This window comes from Oreochromis niloticus, linkage group LG23 (genome assembly GCF_001858045.2).
Source record: "Oreochromis niloticus isolate F11D_XX linkage group LG23, O_niloticus_UMD_NMBU, whole genome shotgun sequence".
Lineage (NCBI taxonomy): Eukaryota > Metazoa > Chordata > Actinopteri > Cichliformes > Cichlidae > Oreochromis > Oreochromis niloticus.
Window position 1 is genome coordinate 31,376,260 of NC_031986.2, and position 22,014 is coordinate 31,398,273.

Sequence of the window (22,014 nt, forward strand, 5' to 3'; positions counted from 1 at the left end):
ATAACTCTTTTATGAAGGCACTTTAACCCCAGTCAGGCGAAAATCCAGAGGGCACTAGTGCAGGCATTTATCAAATGCTAAGTAAGGACTAGATCCATTTGCACTTCATGCCCATTTAAGATGTGCATGACTTTACATTCACCTGATGGCGCCTCAACATTTTGTCAAGTTGTGCCAAAGAGCACCTGGCCAGGTTTCCGTAATGCTTACAACATCAATCTCGCCAGGTCTTTGCCACATCTTTGGGATGTAATAACATGTACATAATAGCATTTGTATCTCAACAGTTTCAAAAGTGCATTAAGATTAAAACATTCCTCTTTTAATCCTCTCAGCAGCACTATACAACAAACAGGACATACCATGCCGAGAAAACAAAAAAAATGTTTCCAAATACTCCACTAAATAAAGACAAGCATATTAAAATATGCTTGTTGCAAAAGTGCAAACATTGTGTGTATACTGTGGTTTCCTCCATCGCTGACATGTCTGATCAAACTCTCTGCGTGAACATAAACATTAACAAAATCAACTCTTAACAGTATGATGAAATGATGTTTGGAAAGGGCTCAAACACCACATTTTAAAGTATTTGCACCACTTTCTAGTGAAATAATGCACATAAAAGTAAGATAAATGATCATGACAGTTTTCTGGAGTATTAAACCAAATTACTCAAATTACTACCACCTGCACAAATGAAGCATTTATTTTATTAGGTTTATTGACATGTACAAGGCATTGAAAGGAAAAAAAAAAAATTATCAACACATCAAACACATTTCAGATGAATCTCTGTTCACTTTTAGTCCAGGCTCAAAGTTCAAGCTCAAATGTAGTCATGACATCCCGTTGCAAGGTTAGGTCGATACCAGACATCTATATAAAAGAGAAAAAGAAAGAGCAAAACAGTTTTTTAACATGATATTTTTTACCAAAATCAAATGAAATGATACAAATGGATCACTGAAACAGATACAGATGGTACTCACTGCTTCTCGCTCGCGACGTTCCTGCGCTCTTTTGCGGGCCAGCTCTCTTTCTTTATCTAAAGACGGCTGTGTGGTTAGAGGTTGCGTTTCTTTAGCCTTTTGCTGTTCAACATGTTTGGGAGCATCCGAGGGACCTTCTGTGCAAATACTTCCAGGCAAATCCGAAACGTCCTTAACAGGCTGTGGATTTTGTTCCGATTTACATGGGACTTGTAGGCTAGAAGGAGAATACCCTAGTTACAGAGTTTGCTCTCTTTAAATCAATCAGAAAAAAAAATATCTTGGCTTATAGCAACCAAAAACTGGGATACAGGCACTCATTCATGCTGCACAGTTTAGTTTTGGCATCCTTAAAACTTTGGCCAAAAGACAACAACTGTATGCCAGAAAACTTAATTAAATCTACATATTAATTTAAATTCAGATTGAATGGTTTAACTATTAACTGTGTGAACACCTGGTCTTTTCAGGAACCTCCATCTCCTTGCTTTCATCCAACAATTTCTTTTTCAGTGCTTTTTCACGAAACATCTGGAAGCTCTCTTTTGAGGACTTGATTGCAGGTGGCATCACCGTCTCTCTCTGTCTTCCCAATCTCATCCAAGGCTCAGTGTTTTTCACCACAATATCCTAAGCAAGGGAAATCACCATGTTTAGATGCATTCACTTCAAACATTGGTGTGCATTTATTGGCATCAACCACCTAGGTTTTGGCCACTAGAGGGAAAAACCACCGAAAAAAAGTTGAGTTGTAATAATTTAATGCCTTCTGGTGGTGGAAACACCACATTTTAAAGTATTTGCACCACTTTCTAGTGAAATAATGCACATAAAAAGCAGCACATCCTTCTTGAACATTTATATAATTTCTAGCTATATCAGCACATAAAAGTAAGATAAATGATCATGACAGTTTTCTGGAGTATTAAACCAACCTTTTGGGGAATTTGGGGTTTTTCTCCCTCAGCAGATTTACTCGCAGCATCAGTGTTAGGCACATTAATCAACTGGTTGTCAGGAAGATCTGCAGTATATCGGAAATCTGCCATGATAAAGTTAACATTTCCTAACATTAGGAAGAAAACGCTTGTTTTTAAAGATGGTGATGTAATAATAAGTGATTTAAAGTGACTTACTGGGTCTTATTTCGTCTTTGGATTGCAGAGGGCTGTCTGCAAGAGGGGACAGCACTGGACCCTGCTGGAAAAGCAACATTTTGTTTAAAGACTCTGAGGTCTGCTACGCAGAGCAAGCAGAAGCTCATGGAGCAGCCAGGTACATGAAACAGAATATTTATTTGGTAATTCTGTTTGCTTACAGTTATGTCAGTCTACCTTATGATATACCTAAACTGGAAGTTCAAGCATACACTGATCTGGACTGTTAACAAGTTCAGTTGTTCTGCATTTACAACAACATGCATTTTTTCTAATACAAGACTATGTTGGACAAATGTTTTGACAAAGTAACTGTGAGCCGAAGATGAAAAAACAACAACAAACAAACAAACAAAACATATCCCTACTCAGTACTGGCAAGTACCCGAAGCCTTTGTTAGCCTTGGGTGGAAGGCCTCTAAATTACTTGGATGAGCTGGTGAGTGGTTGACATGTCTTAAACTGCTGGGAAAGATGGCAGATTCTGCTAGACTACACGTTTTTAATAAAGGTCTCTTCATTATCATTTCAGGCATGTTATTTTTTTTAAATCAGCTGCTGGTACTGACTTTGGCCTGTTCATAGTAGTTGCAGCACATGCCTACACATATTTCCCAACATATGATAAAACATGTATCTAATATCTACCCCAAATTTTTCATGTTTGTTTTTTAACTAGAATATTATAAAGCTGTTACAAAGCAGATTTTGTAAAAGTTGCCTTTGAGTGCAGAAATGTGCTTTTTGACGTACCTCAAATCTTGCAGCAGCCCAGTCCAGTGGAACTACGGGAGATCCCATGGGGGATAAAAGTGCAGACAAATCTGGACAAACAGTAAATTACAGGAATTCATTCTCAACTCATTACAATGACACAAGAAGCAGATTTCTGCACATTTATTTAAACACACATGTGCTACTATTGAGTAAAACCAACTAAAGGCAAGCTTGAGTGTTATATTCCAAACCAGGAGCAGGGGGAGGGTAAGGAGGAGCTAGTTCTTTGTCTGGCCTACCAGGTAAACGGGTGGTGGTAAAATCAGGTAACTGTTACTCTACTTTTTACGGTGAGAAAACTGTTATTACTGAGGAATAAAGAATCTTGTGGAAAGATCTTTTCAAGAGGCTGGCAAATCTTTTTTCACTTTTGGACAAATGTTGCATTTGTAAAGACAAAAACAATACCTGGAGGCGATAAAGTGAAGTCATCACAGGTTAGCGCTGCATCGTGCTGTGCTGGGTGTCCTTCCTTGTCTGCTTCCTTTACAGACTGCCCATTAACAAAAAGCTGACAAGTCTTGACGAATGCTTTCGTCAAATCTGCTCCTCCCAACATCTGTTTACCAGCAGCATGTTTCACCTTTGACATTAGAAGAAATTACAGTCTTACTTTTCACTGTAACCTGCCAGCTTACATTGGTCTCTTGAATAAAGCAAACAGAGAATCTTTTTACCTTTTTGTTAACATTTTGGCAATGGTCTTTAGATTTCCGCTTCCTCTTTTTCAGCACTGAAAAACATTGACAATAATAACTCATTTTGTGCCATAAATTGGAAAAACAAGACACCATGAAATTTATAACAATTTACTTTTCACACAACCTTCAAGAAAAGCTAAATAGTTCCAAGTGTTAATTAATTATTCATTTTTTCAGCTGGACTTTTAAACAGGTGGTTGCCCAAATACACCAAGTTGCTGCAATGTGATTGCTTGATTACATAGTTATATTAATAAGTAGCTGAACAGGTATCCGGTCTTTAAGTCTGACGTCATTAGCCGTGTCTGGGCCCAAACTCCGGTGCAGGTCCTTAAGTCAAATGATCACTGCGGGATCACTGAGAGTTGAAAAACTGTCTAAATTCTTTCATCTGTAATAGAATCATCAGTGTGGCTGCTTTACCAGGTGTAACAATTAAGTTTAACAACTAGGCATCCATGAACACAGAATTTATCACATTTAACAGAGTTAGAAGGGAGTTAGCTCGCTAGTTTCCATCTAAATATAATATACCATGCAAAGTCAATAGCAGTGATGTTTGTAGGGTTACTGAAGTTGGGCTAGCTGGTATATAATGATGTGCTACGTGATTGCTAGCTGCACAGCTATGTTAGCATAATATAAACAGTGAAGCTAGAGGACGAACGCTAACGAACGGAGGACTTTTTTCCACTCGATAAAAGTTAACGTGAGGGTTCCTGATGGTTAGGGACAAATGCAGTCGCATGGCAGGATGCTGTAAACGGACCAAACTTCAGTCAGGAGAACAAATGAGGTAATGCATCCATCATACGAGGTTAGTCATTAATATACTGCTGCATGGGCTGGGCTGTATTTACATCGTAAGGTTTTAAAAACTGAGCTTTAAAATGAATAGCGGTAATTAAAACCGAGAGAGGCTGACAGTGATCACTGACTGTTTTTAGGGGCTTTTTGAGATTAAAAAGGACAAGATACAAAGCATTAAAATGTGTTAAACAGCCTTATTAAACGCAGGGTAGTTTGGGCCCAGAAGCAGGATTCGTCATGTCATCATTTAAAGACCGGATACCTAAAAAAAGTAGCTGGTAAGCATATGATTAGATTTTTTATTTCTGTAATGTAGGCTACAGCCTCTTAAAGTTTCCTGTTCAAGCATCATGAAAAACAAGCTATTTGAGATATCTTGGTGGCATAAAATAAGAATTGTTTGTTACATAAGCTCTCATTTATTTTTTCCTTAAAAAAAAAAAAAGCAATAAGACTGTCATCAGAGAGAGCACACATGCCCGACTGCACCAATCGCCCATCAGAGATGCCGTTTTTCAGCCTTGCATAAATTTACTTTATGTTTTTTCTGTTTTATGCCACCACTATTATGCAACACACTTCAGTGCCTACTAAAACATCAACAATGAAAAAACAAAACAAAAAAAACGCCAAAAGACCGAGACTTTACTGCAGCTGTCATTGGTACAAACATGCAGGACTCGTCCATGTCAACAGATCACAAAAAGGTGTGTAAGAAATGTAAACAAAAGAAAGGAGACCTTAATAATTGAATAAATAAATATAACAAATTAATGAAAAAAGGCACCCATGTAAGAAAGAAGGGGAAAAAGAGATGGATAAGCTGAAGACAGCACCAGACCTGATTCAGAGTCACTGACATCACAGGCGGTAGAAAGACTACTCGAGCTGCTGCTGTCGGATGAGCTGCCGCTGCTGCTCTCACTTGAGGAGCAGCTGAGATTAGGAGAGGCCACGACTTGAGCTGTTAACACAAGACTGAAATTTTTACACTGTCTCACATGTGGAAGTACCATTGCAACAAATCTGTTTCTTACCTGATGACCTCTTTTTACCAATTAAGCGCTGTTCTTTGCCGACAGTCTGAGACGTTCTGCCATCCTTTAGTTTTGCAGTCTGCATTGCTCCTGTGGGCTTTGGTCTATTTTCTGAGAAGCAAGACATACAGGTCATCAACAATAGAATTGCAAAATTATGTTTCTATTTAACATAATATTGTTTTTATCGTTTAATTATTTTGCTGTAAATACTATAATTTTATCAGTTTGTGTTGAGAAGTAGAAAAATATCAGTATAATTCACATTATTTTCCACTTACTTTTTTTTTTTTAAACCTACTCTTCAGCCATTTTTGAAAAATTCATGCTAGATACATTTGTGGAGCAGAATTTTGGTTTGTAACTACTACCAGGGCCCCGCTCTGGAGCTAGGCCCTGGGAGAGTGCCAGAGGGCAAGCGTCTGGTGACCGGGCCTTAGTCCGTGGGGCGGCCAGGAGCAGTGGCCAGGAGCAGACGTCCTGGCAGACTGATCCCTGCCTACCAAGACTGGCAAGACTTAAGTGAAAACCATTTCAGGTAACTACATCATGAAGCTCACTGAGTGAAGGCCAAGGGTTTGCAGCGCTACCAACAAACCAAAGGGTGGCTACTTTGAGGAAACTAAAATATAAGACATATTTTGAGTTATTTATGCTACATGGTTCCATACATTTTGACTCATATATTTGATGTCTTCCGCATGTATTTAAAAGGCAGAAAGTAGTAAAAATAAACAAAAGCCATTAAATGAGTTGTTGTGTTGTGTCCAAACCTTTGACTTGTACTGTATGTATAAAGACAAGCATATACTAAACCAATTTTTTTTTTTTTTACCATTACTGGACAGATTTTGACTACTTGACCTGATAAGCAAGCACTGTCACTGTAAAGAGACTTCAAGTTTAGCAGACCAACTTGTATTTTCTGATTAAGTCACGCTGTACTTACTGGTTACATTCTTGACGGATTTAGTCAGACACTCTGCGACAAACCTCTGCAGAGCTCGTAGTGTGGAAGGCTTGAGAATTCCAAAGTCAACTTCAATCTCCTCCAGAGTAGAATCTCGCAGACAAGACTCCCTGGTGTGGATGATTTTCACCAACTTGCCCAGTTTGTCACCAGGCAGCTTGTTGATGTCCAGTTTTAACTGTTTCTTCTCCTGGTAAGTCATTGGTGCCAATGGGGCTGAACCCACATCTTCCATGGATTCACAGAGATTAGGAGGTCTGGTTTCTTTCCTATACATACGTACGAAATATTTACGTTTAGCTTATATAGTAGCATACACAGCCCAACAGTTTATGTTAGGTAAAAAACACAAAAATATTGATTAAGTGGGGTTCACTTACAAGGAAGAGCTCGTGCTGGTTGCGATTCTTTGAACAACAGATTTGCATTTCAAGGATTTGTTCTTTAGTCGAGCTATATCCTTTTCCCGTGATCTTTTTTCCTTTTTCAGCTTTTCTCTCTTCCTTGATTTCATCATGGGATCCTGGACAAACTTCTTCAGCTGATCACTGACAGCCTTCAACTGAAAAGGGAGCCATTAACGAGACAGTTAAGTAAAGAGCACTTTAGTGATTTATTTCTCAAAGCTTGCTTGTTACTGTGTGCGCAATACTGACCTGATCCTCCAGATTGGCAAGCCGAATGGCTACCTCTTCTGATGAAAATTCTTCCTCAGATGATGAGCTTTTGCTGACAGAACTTTCTGAAGTTGACAGACTTCCATTTCGGTTTCCTTTTCCCCTTTCTTGCTGATGTGATGTCTGACAGGACTCTGCTTCATGGGGAAGCTTCAGATACCGGGCCTCAAAAACTTCCTGTTAAAACAAAATATTTTTGCAGTATTGTTAGCAATTACACCAACTGTAATTCTTCAACTGACGTAGGTTAGTCTATACAACTGCTACAGGGGCATGTCAAAGCAATTCATTTACCAATAAGTTGTATTTGAACGCCTTTTGTTTTGTTTTTTTGAGGATGGTTAGTGGCAAAAATGCTCCATTACGCAAAAAAAATAAATAAATAAATTGTAAACCACCCCTATTGTACAAAAATTGCTCATAATCACAGGATATATAGACAAGCAAAGACAAAGACGCTTTCCTTTTTTTTAACATTTCGCAGCTGCAACTAAGTGAAAAACTATTTATCTGTTTGTTTGTTTTTTACAGTTCAATTAAAACTGGTTCAAAGTGTATGTGTGGAACAATGTGGAACATGTTACTGCTAAGACGTAGTCTAAACTATAATAAGCCCGCTGTTGTTGTGCTTCTGTTTGGTGTCTTGTACATGTGGCTGTGATGATACAACACTGTAAATGGTTTCAAATAATTTCTATGAGAACACTTGTTAACTGCAATGTCTCAGAAGTTAGCAAAGAGCAGATAAATGAATTAAGTGGGAATCTGCTCAGGAGCAAACATGGATGTAAAAATTAAGATTTCAAGTTTAGCAACTAAAACACATTTGCTTTTTAGGCCCAAAGCCCCATCCCCAGAGGAAGCAACCAGCAGCAATTTGGCAACCAGGGATGACAGGAAGCCGATGCCATTCTGCAAGCTGAGGTGTGCGGGTGCAACTTTAAGGCATGTAATTCAAATGACTTTCAATTTTAAAAAAGCACAGAATTCTGCTAAAAGACATATGAAAGGCCAGTAAATACATTACACTTTTACCAATGGCAACTAGAGTCTTGAATGTCAACTAGTGACCAACAATAAGCAACCAACCAATGTCGGACAAGTGAATTTCATTCGATGTGAATGCGGCTTTAAGGACATGCAAAATGCATGTGAAGGTAAACACAAAACAAAACTTACATTTAAATATTGTCCTACTGATTTAAGAAATCAATAAATTGATAAAATGTACCTGAAGTTTTCTTGCCATGTGTACCACCTCATTTGAAGGTGGATTGTACTTGTAACAGTTGGAGAACATCAAGCGAACATCGGCAGCAAATTCTTTTGCATTTCCGTACTCTCGTTGATCCATCTTTTTCTGAGGAAGTAACATTTTTTGTTGAGAAAACTGATCTACCATATACTGAAAATCACATTACAAGCTTCAGTTAATCAGCTCAGACATTTTACCTTGATGGTACTCAGGTCCATGGGATGCGTGATGATATCATGGTAGTCATGCAGACCCAAAGCAGCCGCATCAACTGGCACATAAAAGGGCCATGCATATGCAGAGTGCCTCTTTGAGAGCAGCTCCTTCAGGATATCATTGCAGCATCTGAGCTGCTCAGACAGTCTGACCTTCTTGGCCTCAAAGAGAGGCAAGTCTTTCTTAGGACGCTTGATGGGCCTTCCACTGCCTCTGTGGGAGATCAGCATACCAGGTGCTGAATGTTCAGCAGGGGAGACTTCACTGCTGGTGATCACTGAGGTGGTGGTGGGCTCTGCTTTCCGCTTGAGACCTTTTTTGCTCTAGATATTAAAAAAGGAAAAAAAGCAGTGGGACACAAATAACAAAACTGACAGTTAAAAGTTTGTTTGAAGGCACAAAGACAATCAGTAATAATAATGATTAATAGCTTTTGACATCATTCATTAATGATGATCATCTATATGCGATGATGCACTTACTATATTAAATGCATGCACTGTTTGAGGTCTTTGGTTAGACAATCGCATAAGGAACCGTTACCAGTACATCTAAGTTCATGTACACCGTTTATCTCACATTTTACTTAAATAGAACATTGCATGATTTTATGTATATTCTGAAAGTTGTTTGCAAACCATTTCAGTGCTCAGTGTTGAGTCAGTTTGTGCAGAGAGCTGGATGGGTAGGCTCGACTGAGGGACATCTGGAGGAATGACTGTCACAGTCTGCTGAAGAACAACCTCTGACACGAGGGATCTGTGCTTTAATGCATCTGCATCACAGGTGATAAAGTTAAACAGGAACAACATTTTATATGGTGAACAAAATCAGTGCAATTTTAATATCTTCCTGTGGTAACATCGTAACATCATTTTTGAAGTTTCTCTTTCTCATTTAAAATTTTACAAAAATTATAAGACAGGACAAAATGACCCTGCATTACTAGTTAGGGGCATGCAACATACCTGCATTAGAGTTTTTCCCTTTTTGTTGGTCCTTTGTAGTGACTTCTACCACAAACTCTTCCTGAGGCATTTTAGAAAGTTTCTGCAGGAAAAGCTTTTCGAGGGTTTTTGCCATAAAAACAATATCATCCCCGGGCTGTGGAAAGACAAATGATGCATTAAATAGGGAGAAAAAAAGGCAAATGTGCTTTTGTGACAGTTTAAACTGCTGAGATGCATTCCAATATTGTTAAGTACCAAAAGTTAAACAAAACAAAAGTGTGATTTTTTTTGTCCAACTTTTTTTCATCGTAGGACTACTTCTGATTTTTGTACATCTTGCTTCTGTGAAGGAATATGAAATGTGCTTTGTGGTTACATTTTGGTATCATACAGCAACATAACTATTATCATCTTACCTGGTTGTACACATAGCAGTTGGTGAACATAGTATTGAAGTCGTCTATGCAGTCAACTGCTTGCCAGTAGTAACTATTCTTCAGCCGCTTCTTAATGGTGCCAAGATCCATTGGATTTGTAATAATTGTATAATAATCCTAAAGACAAAGACATGAACATGAAAACATGCCTTTCTGAAGTGTGGCTCATGAAGACAGTTTTAGGTTCAAACATTAAATACACATGACCGCAGTCTTACTGCAGTGCTACAACTACAATTTTACTACTTACTGGGAGACACAGTGCCACTGCATCCACTGGCTGGTGAAAAGGCCATGAGTATTGATGCCTCCATAAAGCTTGGAGCACCACCTTCTCCAGATATTGTAGCTGATTGGTTACACGTCCACGCCTCTTGGAATTTATGACCTCTGGTGGAGGGGGATTTCCACTCACGGGGGGGCAGACGTTCACTTCAGACATTGCGATATCCAAATTGCATGCAGGGGAAAAACCGCCTGGAAATTGCTTTGCAGAAACTCGATGCTCGTACCACGTTTTCCTACATGTCAAGTGAAAAAAGGAAAGCATCTGCTGATTAAACCAACAATAATATAACAAAACTACTTTACTGCAAGAATGCTGCAAACTAGTCTATCTTGACCCCCTAAATTCTTAAAAATTTATATTGGGCATTAATATTCCCTGTGACTGCTATAGCATTCATATTCTTAATATAAAATTGAAGACTTAAATGTCAAATACATACAGTTAAAATTAAGTATTAAACATGTCACCAGTTTTCTAAGTAAATATATTTCGAAATATGCTATTTACATCAAATTCTCCCAAGATGTCAGTAACAATCCATCCATTTCACACGTGCAAGGAGTCAAACCATAGATATCCATAAATTATGTGTAATAATGAGAAATGACACAGGGAAAAGTATTGAACACATGAAGAAAGAGGTGCAAACGGGTATGGAAGTCATGACACAAGCTGAAATCTATCAGTAATTAGAAAGCAAGCCTGCGTCTTTATCAGCTGATATTAATTTGCACAAAGTCCCAACTGAAGGCCTATAAAAAGATGTTTCATTACCAAGGTGTCACACAGCCAATAAATAATATAAAAAGAAGTAGTAGTAGTTGTAGGTGTAGTCGTCACACAAGAAACATCCCATGATGGGTAAAACTACTGATCGCACTTAAGACCTTTGCAACCTTATTGTTGCGAAACATACTGATGGCATTGTTTACAAAACAATTTATAAATTGAAAATGAAGCTGCTAGGACGGCCAAGCCAATCACCCGACCTGAATCCAAATCTATGGAAAGAACTAAAGCCCAGAGTTCAAAGCAGGGGCCCAAGGAAACCTTCAGGATTTAAAGACTGTGTGGAAGAACAGGCCATGCAGGAGGCATCCTGAAGCTGTCATCACCAACAAAAGGCTTTTGTACAAAGTATTAAACAAATTATGAAGTTTTAAAGGAATTTCATTAAGTGTGTTCGATACTTTTCCCTGCGTCATTTCTCATTTTTACTCATAATTTATGGACATTCATGGTTGGATTTCTTTGCATGTATGGACTGGATGTGTTGTTGCAAATTTCTGGTGAGAATTTCATGTTAATGACACCTTTAGAAATATCTTTATTTAGAAATTTGGTGACGTCTTTGATACTTATTTTACCCACTGTATGAAAAAAATGTAAAGCTGCAAAGGATGAATCTTTTGTCTCTTAAAAAACCTTAATATCAATAAATGAGTCTAACAACTATCGTCTCTTCAGCAGAAAATGAGTATGTACAAACACTTCTTAGATTTATAGCAGAATCAAAACAGAAAAGAAATATTTTAAAAGAAAAAAAAACTAATCCCCTCTCCAATGTGGACTCACTGATTACAGTAGGCCATGCACAATCCTGTTTACCTGTTTAATTGAAAAGATACTGCAATAAATATATTTACTCAAACCAAAATTTGATTCCAATGTATAGATAACCCCCCCCAAAAAAATCTGATTAATGTTGCCGGGGGCATTATATGTCAATCTAAATTAATTCATTGTTATAATTAATCTTGTTGGTTAAATAAATACTTTCTACATTAAAGTAAACATCCACAGAAATATACTGACAATACATCTACAACACTATACAGGTATCAACTCTTTCAGAATGGAAGGTTAGGAGAGGCTCATTTGTGCTAGACACATGTAATACTGCCATCTACAGCATCTCTCCAAAACTGCTCCAGTGCACATTTTACTTCAGCAACAGTAAAGCTTTGTAGATTTGACCAAATAAAACAACAGTAATAAAGCCAAAACATTGGGCTCCTTTAGGTATAAAACCATATCCATATGAGCCAAGTTACAAACTTCAGAAAGATTTTTTTGGAGTCCCCTCATATTTAATAAGGGTCTCACATCACTGATATTCGCATAAAACTATACAATTCAGATGAGGCAGCAGTATGTCTGCATCTTTTTAGTACACTATGTGGTCTGATACGTTGAGGTGTTGTTACCCATCCTTTTCAATCATACATTAATGAGCATTCTAAATAGTTAAACATACACTGGATTACTGGAAACAGTCTTATTAATCACTTAGTTGTGGTCTCCTTTTAGTGCTGGCTGCCAGCAGTTGTTCAGGGCCTGTTCAAGTTATTCAGCATGACACTGAATTCAACTCTAAAAAGAGGATAATGGTTTCTACAAACATATGTACCATAAGTGAATTTTTCCCCTCAATGTGTTTGGGAAAGTCATTTGTAAATGTGGTGACTAAAGATCTGTGTAATGATGGTGATATACAGATTCACAGTTGTAAACTGTGTGCTGAAGGAAATATGTTGGATTGCAAATTATACACGTACAGGTGAGAGGATTCTGGATTTTGCTCAAGTTTGCAAGCTAAGTATTTCTCTCCTGACCTCCTTTGTACATAATAATGATGATTTGAACCAAACACCCAACACTCCATCAGGCCTGCTGATTTTCAGTCCAGTTCTTGTGTAATTTGAAATACATTAGCCTTTTTCCCAGCTTCCCTTCCTTAAAAATTACTTATTGACACCCACCTAGAGAGCATTTCTGATGAGGCAGTAAATGGATCTTTTTGCAGCAGGCTGCAAGTAAGAAGGCGAGTAAAGATTCATCCCTTAAGTAAGGTGCCTTTTTTGATGCTTAAATGATTCATAGGTCATGTTATAACAAACAAAAAAATCCCCTGAAAATGGTCAGGTACAAGAATTGTACTGAAATTGAGTTAAAAGACAGCCAATGTCCATAGAAATACTTTGAAAGGCCTTCGGAAAGCCTGGAGAGCTATTGCTGAATACCAAGTCTGTGTGCATGGTAGTAAAATATCGACAAATTAGGGGCAACTCACGACTTATGCACAGTACTAGGCATCAATATCGTACATTTACATTAAATATTTAATATTAAATATGTATTACTTCTCTACCAATTAAAGTGCGTCACGTCATCTGCTTTTAAGCAACGAGCAGCCAGGATCTTGGAGGGATGCACAGGAGCGCATCTCTCGCCCTCTCTGTCCAACCAATAAATGGCAGGCACATTTGTGGGACCCATAAAACCAGCTTCAGTCTCGCCCACCGGTTAGTCTGCCTGCCAGCTAACGTTACCAACAGTCGGTGTACTATACCAAACAAAATAACCGCAGTTGCAGTGTACTATGGGGCAATTTAAGTAGTAGCATTTTGTATTTTATGCACTAACAACCCTGATAATGTCCTAATGCTCCCGGATGAGTTTGGTCGTCAGCGCTAGAAAGTTAAACGCTTTCTATTTCTCATCTCTGCACATTTTAGCAGTTGCATCTTGCACAAAAAAACCCCTTAACAGCTAGTTTGTAAATTATTTTCTTCTTTTTAACGCAAGTCGCTTTAAGCAAATATTTAGCGCGGCTAAGCGCGCCAATGTCTAGCTAGCGTTAACCAAAGTGTTTAGAAGCTGTCACGTTTCGTTAGTCTTCCTATCAGTTTGTTGACTTTTATATAAGTCCAACATATTGGAAAAAAATTCACCAACCACCATAACACAAGTTTGCTCTGGTTATCATCACCACTACCTTCGTCGTCGTCTTTGTCGTGCTATCAAACATTACCTTACGAGATTTCGCGGAATCCTGCGTTCAACTCTTCGGTAGTGGACGTTTCTACGGCAACTAACTCAAATTTATACACCTCTGCTCAAGACTCCAGACTTGATTGGCCTACATCCTACCTACCTACCCGAATGTTTGTCTTTGAAAGAGTTTTTAAAAATGACATTAAAATCACCATCACAACGCCTCCCACAAAGTGTTTAGCTAACTGTTTTTCTCTTTAAACCATGATTTATGTTGAGCGTTCCCAACAAAATGGTAAGTCGATAACATCCCAGTACATTATCGGTTGCTTCCGCTGAGCAACTCCTGCAGATAATAATGCCACTCGCCTGGTTTGTGAGACTGCGAAAGCGGGCTGCGGACTTGTGATAACTGTGGCGGGAAACGTGCCTGTGGATCACCAGGAACAGAAAACTGGGATCTGGGCGGAGCGATGAGTTCACGGGCTGACTCAGAAACGGAAAATTTGCATTCATTAAACAGGACTAACAATTCTCAGCAGCGAACATCCCTTGTGTTACGTGTACTTGATTTATTAAGCGATTTTGTCTATCGTGTTTTTTTAAAACTATATTTATATGAAACAACTTGAATTACGCCCTTTTACTCAAAGTTTGTATTTTATTTTTTTGTACTTTTGAAAATGCAACGAGACATTATAATTCTAATCAATAGTAATAATAATAATAATAATAACAATAACAATAATAATAATAATAATAATAATAATGGATTGGATTTATATAGCGCTTTTCAAGGCACCCAAAGCGCTTTACAATGCCAGTAAACAGTTTTAAGGGCTATTCTTAGTTGTGAAAGTGGAAAATATTAGAGGGCTTGAGGTGAATGTGACTTTTACAAGGATCACCTGAAGCAGACATAACTTTACTTCCTGTGAAATAGACAGGCCTTGAATTTAAGCTGAAGTTGAGTTAACATTTAAAAATAACAAAATAGGTGTTAAGTACGAACAATTTTAGAACCAGACTTCAATGAGTTTGAGTGTGTCTATGCAGTGACAATAAAAATTGCCAGGATTGGGTCAAATGTCTTCATTGTGCCATTTAATGTAAATTTGTGCAGACTAATGCACCATGTCACAAAACTCAGTAAATCTCAAATTGGTTTCTTGAACATGATGAGTTCACTGTTCTGAGATGGCCTCCTCAGTCATCAGATCTCAATCCAATGGAGCACCTCTGGGATGTGGTTGAGCAGGCGATTTGCATCATGGATGTGTAGCTGCAAATCTGCAGCAACTGCACAATGCTATGACATCACTATGGACCAATACTTCTGAGGAATGATTCAGTTACCTTTATCATCTTGTTTAATCTGTACCATGACAAATGAGCGTAGTTCTGAAGTCAAAAGTGGGAACAACCTGGCACTACCAAAGTGTACCTAAAGAAGTGGCCGGTGAGTGTATTTGTGCATGCATTTTTATATGTAAATAACCTGTTTTTCTTCTAAGGTAATCTGGAAAATATTGCATTTTTAAAGTCTTTAGCTTGTCAGTAAAGAGGAGCATAAATCTAATTCGACATTAGTCACTTACACCTTCTTTCCACAAGATGGAGCCATGGCCAAAAATGTGTGGCGAAATTAAACAGCTTCGAGTGCAAAAGGAGGTGGCATGTTGCTTTCCTTTATGTCCCTCATACCCATAAATTATTTAACTGGAATATTCACATTTTTGTTTAAATGTCATTATGAAATTATTGGCTGTCATTTAAACATCTGCAAGTAAACTCAGAACATTAACAACAGTTTGTTTTTTGGAGGTTTTAGTCTTTTCTAAAGGCTCACTTGTATATCTTTGTAAGTAAAAGAGATTTTTGACTGCAGTCTAAAGTGAAAACACGTGTTTGCATGTATATTGTAATTTATATAGCATCAAACTAAATTTAAATGCAAGAAATAGACCTTTGAGGAACTGAGGCAGAAAAGGGTGTTAAACAGTCTTCAGTATACCAATAAAAGACCAAATGCAAGGAAGTTCAGAAAGCGAAAGGTATAGGCAGGCAGAATGAGTTTTGAATCTGAGCGTAAATACTGACACAGTGTGAGTTCCCCTGACAATTACCGGAAGCTTGTTGAGAAGGGAGGAGGTCATAAAGGAAAAGGTTCTGCCCTGCCCATGTTTCAAAAGTGAGGAGAAACAACGGGTATTTGTTTTTGAATGAACAAACATAAACTTCTCAAAAGAAGTGAGGGAAGAGACACTGTTTACACATTTAACTGCTTCTAATCAGAAGTCAAATAGCTTTAATGCTACTTTATGTTACTTGGAAAGTACTTGTCATATTATTTTCAGGAAAGGCTTTACATCTGGTTTACCACATTCCAAACCTTTAGTGATCCTAGGTGACGCATTGTTCTGTATTAGCTAAGCAAATCTTAAATAATCAGGATTAACTCTAATTCAAACAACAACACATCAAGACAGACATGATGGTTAATATAACTTAAATTAATACCAAAATGACTAGAATATTTCCATTTTATAAAATTGAGTATTTATGCATTAAATACAATTTGATGCTTGCACTTTTACTAAACCGTGGCATTATTACTTTGCTTAAAACTTTTAATGTATTTACTTTTTAAAATTCCCACCTAAGATGATCCTAAATTCAGTAGCAACTCCAAAGCTATAAGGCAATAAATAATATTTGGCTCTATTCATAAGACAATAAATGTCTTTTCCCTGTAATTCCAGTGGGATTCTAATCCAAAATTCATACACAGCGTAAATAAAAGCCTGACAACAATCAGCCAGGAAATGATGATCTTATTAAAAGTGTTCTAATTCTAAGTCATTTCAAAACTATAGAGTTGAAATATAGCCATGCTACATTAATTTTATTCTCCGTAGTTGGGCTGGGAATGTCTCGTGTTTGGTAACCCTTGAAAAATGTTGGCGGGTTGCCTTTTAATAACCGATATGGCCTGTTCCTGGAGCAGGGTTTAGTAAAGGATGGCACTTTTCTTACCTCTGCTCCTGCTGCCTGAATTGCTATTTCTAATGGTCTAACTCCTTCACTGAAGAGCAGAAAACATGCTGAGGAAATCCCTACCTTGCTCTATACCATCCATAAGAGGGCAACAGAATCCATATTTTTATTATGCTACACTTTATGTTTGTAAATAAAATGCAATTTCTTATTTTTCAGCTGTAAGTCCAAAATGGGAATAAGAAATACTTAAAAGAACCTACTAAATCTCCTGTTGTGCATCACATTTAAACTGAGTGACAGAAATCACCACAAAACTCTGTTGTTTTTCTAAAGAAAATTGCAAATTACAGGGAACCTCTAATGCAACTCTGGTAAAATGAAAGTGTATTGCCTTTTAATAACAGATATGAGATGATCTCTAAGAAGTCAACAATTTTTTTTCCAGGTGACCTTTAAACTATATGTGAGATTAACAGAATGTATTTCTTGTGTCTTTTTTGTTTACCTTTATTTAAATCGTTAAAAAAATAACCTGGAAAAGTACTATTAGAATAAAGAACAGACTAAATGAAAGTCTAAATTTTTGAGCACATTGAGGGACTTCAGAATCTCATATGTAAGTTTACTGGCCATGCCCGAAGGAAGAGGTGCTGCCAATCTGTCTGGTTACTTAATAGCTACGTTAAATTAACATTACAAGAAGACTTTTACTATGCTTTCACAGCTGACTACCTTGGCGAAAAAAAAATACATGTGCAGATTTTTGTGTCCACCTGCTGCATTATTGTCCTCATATGTTGTTACCAGATGGAATATCCATTCATCTAACTTAAGATGTCTGGAGTGGTCTAGCAGCATTTGGTTTGGTTTTAAAATGAATTAAAAGCAATAGGCCACATTTAAATAGAAATCAGATGTGTTTCTGCAATGATTTAGGAGAAAAACCCCAGTTTTACCATAAAACTAGTGCTACAGTAATGAAAGCCCTCTCATCTTTCCTGCTACTGATAGGTATTTGAAATCAAAGTGAGAACATGTGAGATGCTGTCCTGGTCAGTAGTCAAAGACACCGTGCTGTACCAAGAGCCAGCTGGAATGAGGCTTTAATGTTGGCTTTGCCTTTTTTTGTGGCCTTTGTGTGATTGAGAAAATGTGGGGCAGAAAATCCCTCTTCACTCTGTCCATCTGATAACACACTGCAATCCAAGTCAACAGCAGTCCAATAACAACCCTGCCCTGCTCAAACGTTTGGAGTGTCCAAAAAACATTGCTGAAGCGAGGACAAAGCAAGAGGGGCTATCACTGTGATAATAACTTATTCTTTTCATTCAAAAAATATTGTTTCAACCCAATTCAAGATAAAATATTATCAGAGAAAAAAAGGCTTGTCTTGCATAAAGTACATCAGATTTTGGTCTTTTTGCCATACTTACAGAGGCAAATATTTGACCCTCTTTAGAACAGTGGCTATACCTATACAATGGAGGTGTCTAATTGTTCTTCTGAGATGACTGCTGAAAATATTGACTACTGAGATGCAATGTGTTTGAAAGTGGGGGTGTGGGGCACACAATACTCTGAAATACTGATATCTGATGTCTTGTAGTTATACTGCACTACTAACAGTGTTTTGTGACACTTATTTTTTGTGTTTATCCACCTTGTAAAAGACGCTGAAAAGGTTGCGCTTTAAACTTGACCACTTTATATTCTGCATATATTTATTATACTCTTCATTCTGGCTTTAAACACATTATTCTGCTTTTGTCATCTTTTGAAAGATTACCTTAGCCATAAAAAGGAAATGATCCTTCCAGTATAAAAAGAAAATCATTGTCTGTGTCCTTGAAACATCATGTAAAGAAGCCGAACAAAAGAGTTTAATGTATTATGGTTAGTCCATTACTTAACATATCTGTATATGTAATTTATATTTACCTGTAAGAATACATTAACCACATACAGCAGTGATAGAAAATAACAATCCAGCAAAAATGAACATGTTCAAGTCCAGATTGTCTAAAACTGTAAGTTTTCTTTTGCGTGTAATGCAATTCAGCCAAGATCACTTATTATTTCATGCGGTGACACTTGGTGGCACTCAAAGTAGAGCAATATTAGTGAAAAGCATGGTTGGTCTTGACAGGTAGAGCAATCAACTGGGTCAATAAAGAGTCAAGAACGGGAGTTACATTAATGGAAAGTGAAGAAGCTTCAGATTGCTCATATCTTTGATGCACTGTTACACTTTCTATTCCCCTTCATCTCAGCTGTATTCACAACCCTAACACAGTGTAAATAAACAAAGTGGAACACTTTAACGGAGACATGCATATGTATGAGATGTAAAATAATTTGATCCCTTTGAGCGTTTCCTTGTCAACTCTCAAAAGCAGCACATCAGTGTGTTTTTGTGTGTTTTCCACAACAAAAGTTTCCTTCCCTCTTGTCACAGGTGCCACCTCATTAGTGGTGAATCACTAAGCTGACATTTATGTTGTACCAAGTCATACAGCATCTCCTTTTCGCTGGGAGTCTGATATCACAGCAAAGCAATTTGGTGTTTGTTTAGCAGCGTACGAGAGATTTCACACGCAGGAATCGCTCCACACACAGTTTAGTGCTTGTGATGGGGGTTGCAGGGTGCTGAAATAAAAAGGATGTGACAAAAAATTGTTGTGAGAGCTGTAAAAGAAAAAAACAAAACAAGAAACTTCCTAATATTAGAAACCGCTTCAAAATGTTTAAACATACAAATGACTGAGATGATAAATATGAAACTAATACATAATATTCCTATCTTTGTTTCTAATGAAATGATCACAGTGAAAGGCAAAAATTAAAAATCTTAAATTAAAGAATATATATAGAGAAAAACAACAACAAAAAAACAGCATCTTAAATTCATAACGGTTAATGAATGCCATTTTAGAATGGCCGTCTCATGTTTGCTCTACTTCACATGGAAAGCAATATTTCACAGAGTGTTTTGTGTTTTCTTTTTGTCATTTTGCCGAACAAAAGGAATTTAAAGTATGTAGGCCCAAAGGCATCACATCAGTCACACTGTAACCTCTAAACTGTCTTTGTTTGAGGCCCTCTGGTGGTCTTTGATCACTATCTGGTGACATCAGATCTCCCATTCACCATAAAAAACATTCACTCCAGTCAAATGGCACATTTAAAGTAAAACCTCAGGACTTGATCTCTTGACCTTGACCTCTGCACTGACGGAATTTGATGGCTCTGTTATGCTTTTGGGGCCTGTTTTGGAGAAATGGGTTCCTTGGTCCCCCTTGTGTGAAGGATCCTTGTAAATAAACACAGAATTTGACTCCCTGTGATGAAACATTTCTGTCCATGTAGGAGGAAAACTGCCTCCGCCCTTAGGCCATGAGCGGTCACTGAATGATTTCATGAGCGTGAAAGTTATGTCCCATACCTACCCTGTCATCCGTCCTGCGTCAGCTGGCCTAAAAGCTGTTCTGGGAAAATTTGATAGCCTGATACTTTCCCAAAACACTTCCCAAAACTGGATTTTCTTTCATTTGTCACTATCTTTAGGCAAAGAAAACAGACAAATTACTCCATCAATGAACATCTAATGTCTTTCCTGTAGTAATTACAGTAATTTTTGCTAAGTAGTCATCATCATGTGACAATCAACAAATTCAAAAAGGTAGAAAACTTTATGATTTTTTGGCGAGAGATTTCATGAGATGTTTAGTGACTGCATCTTCAGCCCAGTGGGCATTTCAGACACTGTGCAGTGCAACCAGTCACTGCTGCTCTCAATCTGCTGAAGGTAATTTCCTATCCATTACACTTTCAGAGTGCTTATATAAATAATAAACCCAAACTGAGTGCATATGGTCTTTTTCACAGCAGACATAGTAGAAAATAGTAGGAAAAGCATAGGAGTTCTTCAACATTAATGATGGCGCTAATGTATTCAAATGCGTAATGGTCCTGAACATAAAGCAGCTAGAATAGACTTCAGCTGTCATAACAGACTTTTTTTTTTATATACCTGCTCCTTGGATTTGGCTTAAAGTACAATCAGGTTTTGGGTGGGTTATGAATTCCTCCCATCGTGTTGCAGCGATGCTGTGATTTACTCTGTTTGTATGCTTTTCGGATAGCACGCATCCAAAAAGCATACACATCAGATACAGATTGGATAATTTAGACATCATTTGAACTGTACAACCATTCGGTCCACTTCTGGATTTCCTGCAACAGTGGTCTTTTCACAAAATATTATTGTTCTTTAGCAAGTTACTGCAATCCCAAGTGCCACTTGGGCTTGCAAGCTGTGTCTGCTTGCAATCCCAAGTATGTCTGCCATGTTTGTCTCAGTTAAATAAATATTGCCAAAGTTTGACCTTAGTTTAGTTAAAGCATATAGATGATGATGGATGATTTAACAGTCGTAATATGCAGTAGAACACGTCTGAGTGTTCTACTGCATATCATATGTTATAAATCATGGTATTTTGTAAAACTGTAATTGCACATTATCCTGTGCATGCCGATTTTTAATAAACTGGACATTACATGCCAAAGGATTACACAGAAACACCCTACCGCCAAACACCTTGTAACACAATTGTTTTCATGACTCAAAACAAAGTCCTCTTGCTGCAGCAAAAGGTACACATCAAACAGAAGTCTTGATTAACCAGATATTTTTATTACCTGTCATAATAGGCCTCCATGTAGATAAAGATCACTCTATTGGCCTATGTGGTGAGATTGACCTGTAGCAAGCCTATACAGTTACAGTCTTTATGTTTCATATGGGACTGAAGGGTCCTTTTGAGAATATTAAAGTTACGCACTCTCACATTCGGACTTAGATATGTGCGATCACTTAAGGACCTTGTGATCCTCCTGCAGGGGCTCCTGAGCAGACCGTGCACCCTGCTTTGGGAAGCTCTGCCGCAGCAGCTCAGCCTCCTCCCTCCAG

General features: G+C 37.7%; 1 protein-coding gene across 11 annotated transcripts; it reads right to left on the bottom strand.

Moving 5' to 3' along the window:
- Positions 1-691: 691 nt before the first annotated feature.
- brdt (bromodomain, testis-specific) lies at positions 692-14,541 on the bottom strand. 11 transcript variants are annotated; one of them, XM_025902925.1, is made up of 20 exons: positions 14,415-14,541; positions 10,230-10,500; positions 9,959-10,096; positions 9,561-9,696; positions 9,231-9,367; positions 8,574-8,915; positions 8,353-8,481; positions 7,101-7,298; positions 6,825-7,006; positions 6,424-6,713; positions 5,475-5,585; positions 5,279-5,401; positions 3,604-3,659; positions 3,335-3,509; positions 2,903-2,973; positions 2,129-2,231; positions 1,928-2,034; positions 1,450-1,622; positions 993-1,209; positions 692-879 (listed from the first exon to the last, which is right to left on the bottom strand). In XM_025902925.1, the coding sequence occupies exons 2-20, from the start codon at positions 10,419-10,421 to the stop codon at positions 817-819; spliced, it is 2,943 nt and encodes a 980-aa protein (XP_025758710.1). In that variant the 5' UTR covers positions 10,422-10,500; positions 14,415-14,541; the 3' UTR covers positions 692-816. The 11 variants fall into 11 exon arrangements, with proteins under 11 accessions (XP_025758710.1, XP_025758712.1, XP_025758709.1 ...); XM_025902927.1 differs by lacking the exon at positions 14,415-14,541 and adding an exon at positions 14,210-14,408; XM_025902924.1 differs by lacking the exon at positions 14,415-14,541 and adding an exon at positions 14,083-14,216.
- Between the last annotated feature and the right edge of the window lie 7,473 nt (positions 14,542-22,014).

What these genes read in the sequence shown, in the direction of transcription:
- brdt (XM_025902918.1), bottom strand. Translation starts at nt 13,547, where the DNA reads ATGGGTCCCACAAATGTGCCTGCCATTTATTGGTTGGACAGAGAGGGC. An exon ending in CTTCACTTTATCGCCTCCAG is followed by an intron (nt 2,974 to 3,334) that starts GTATTGTTTTTG and finishes CTGTTTGTCCAG; the next exon opens with ATTTGTCTGCACTTTTATCC. An exon ending in GGGCTGCTGCAAGATTTGAG is followed by an intron (nt 2,232 to 2,902) that starts GTACGTCAAAAA and finishes TGCTCTGCGTAG; the next exon opens with CAGACCTCAGAGTCTTTAAA.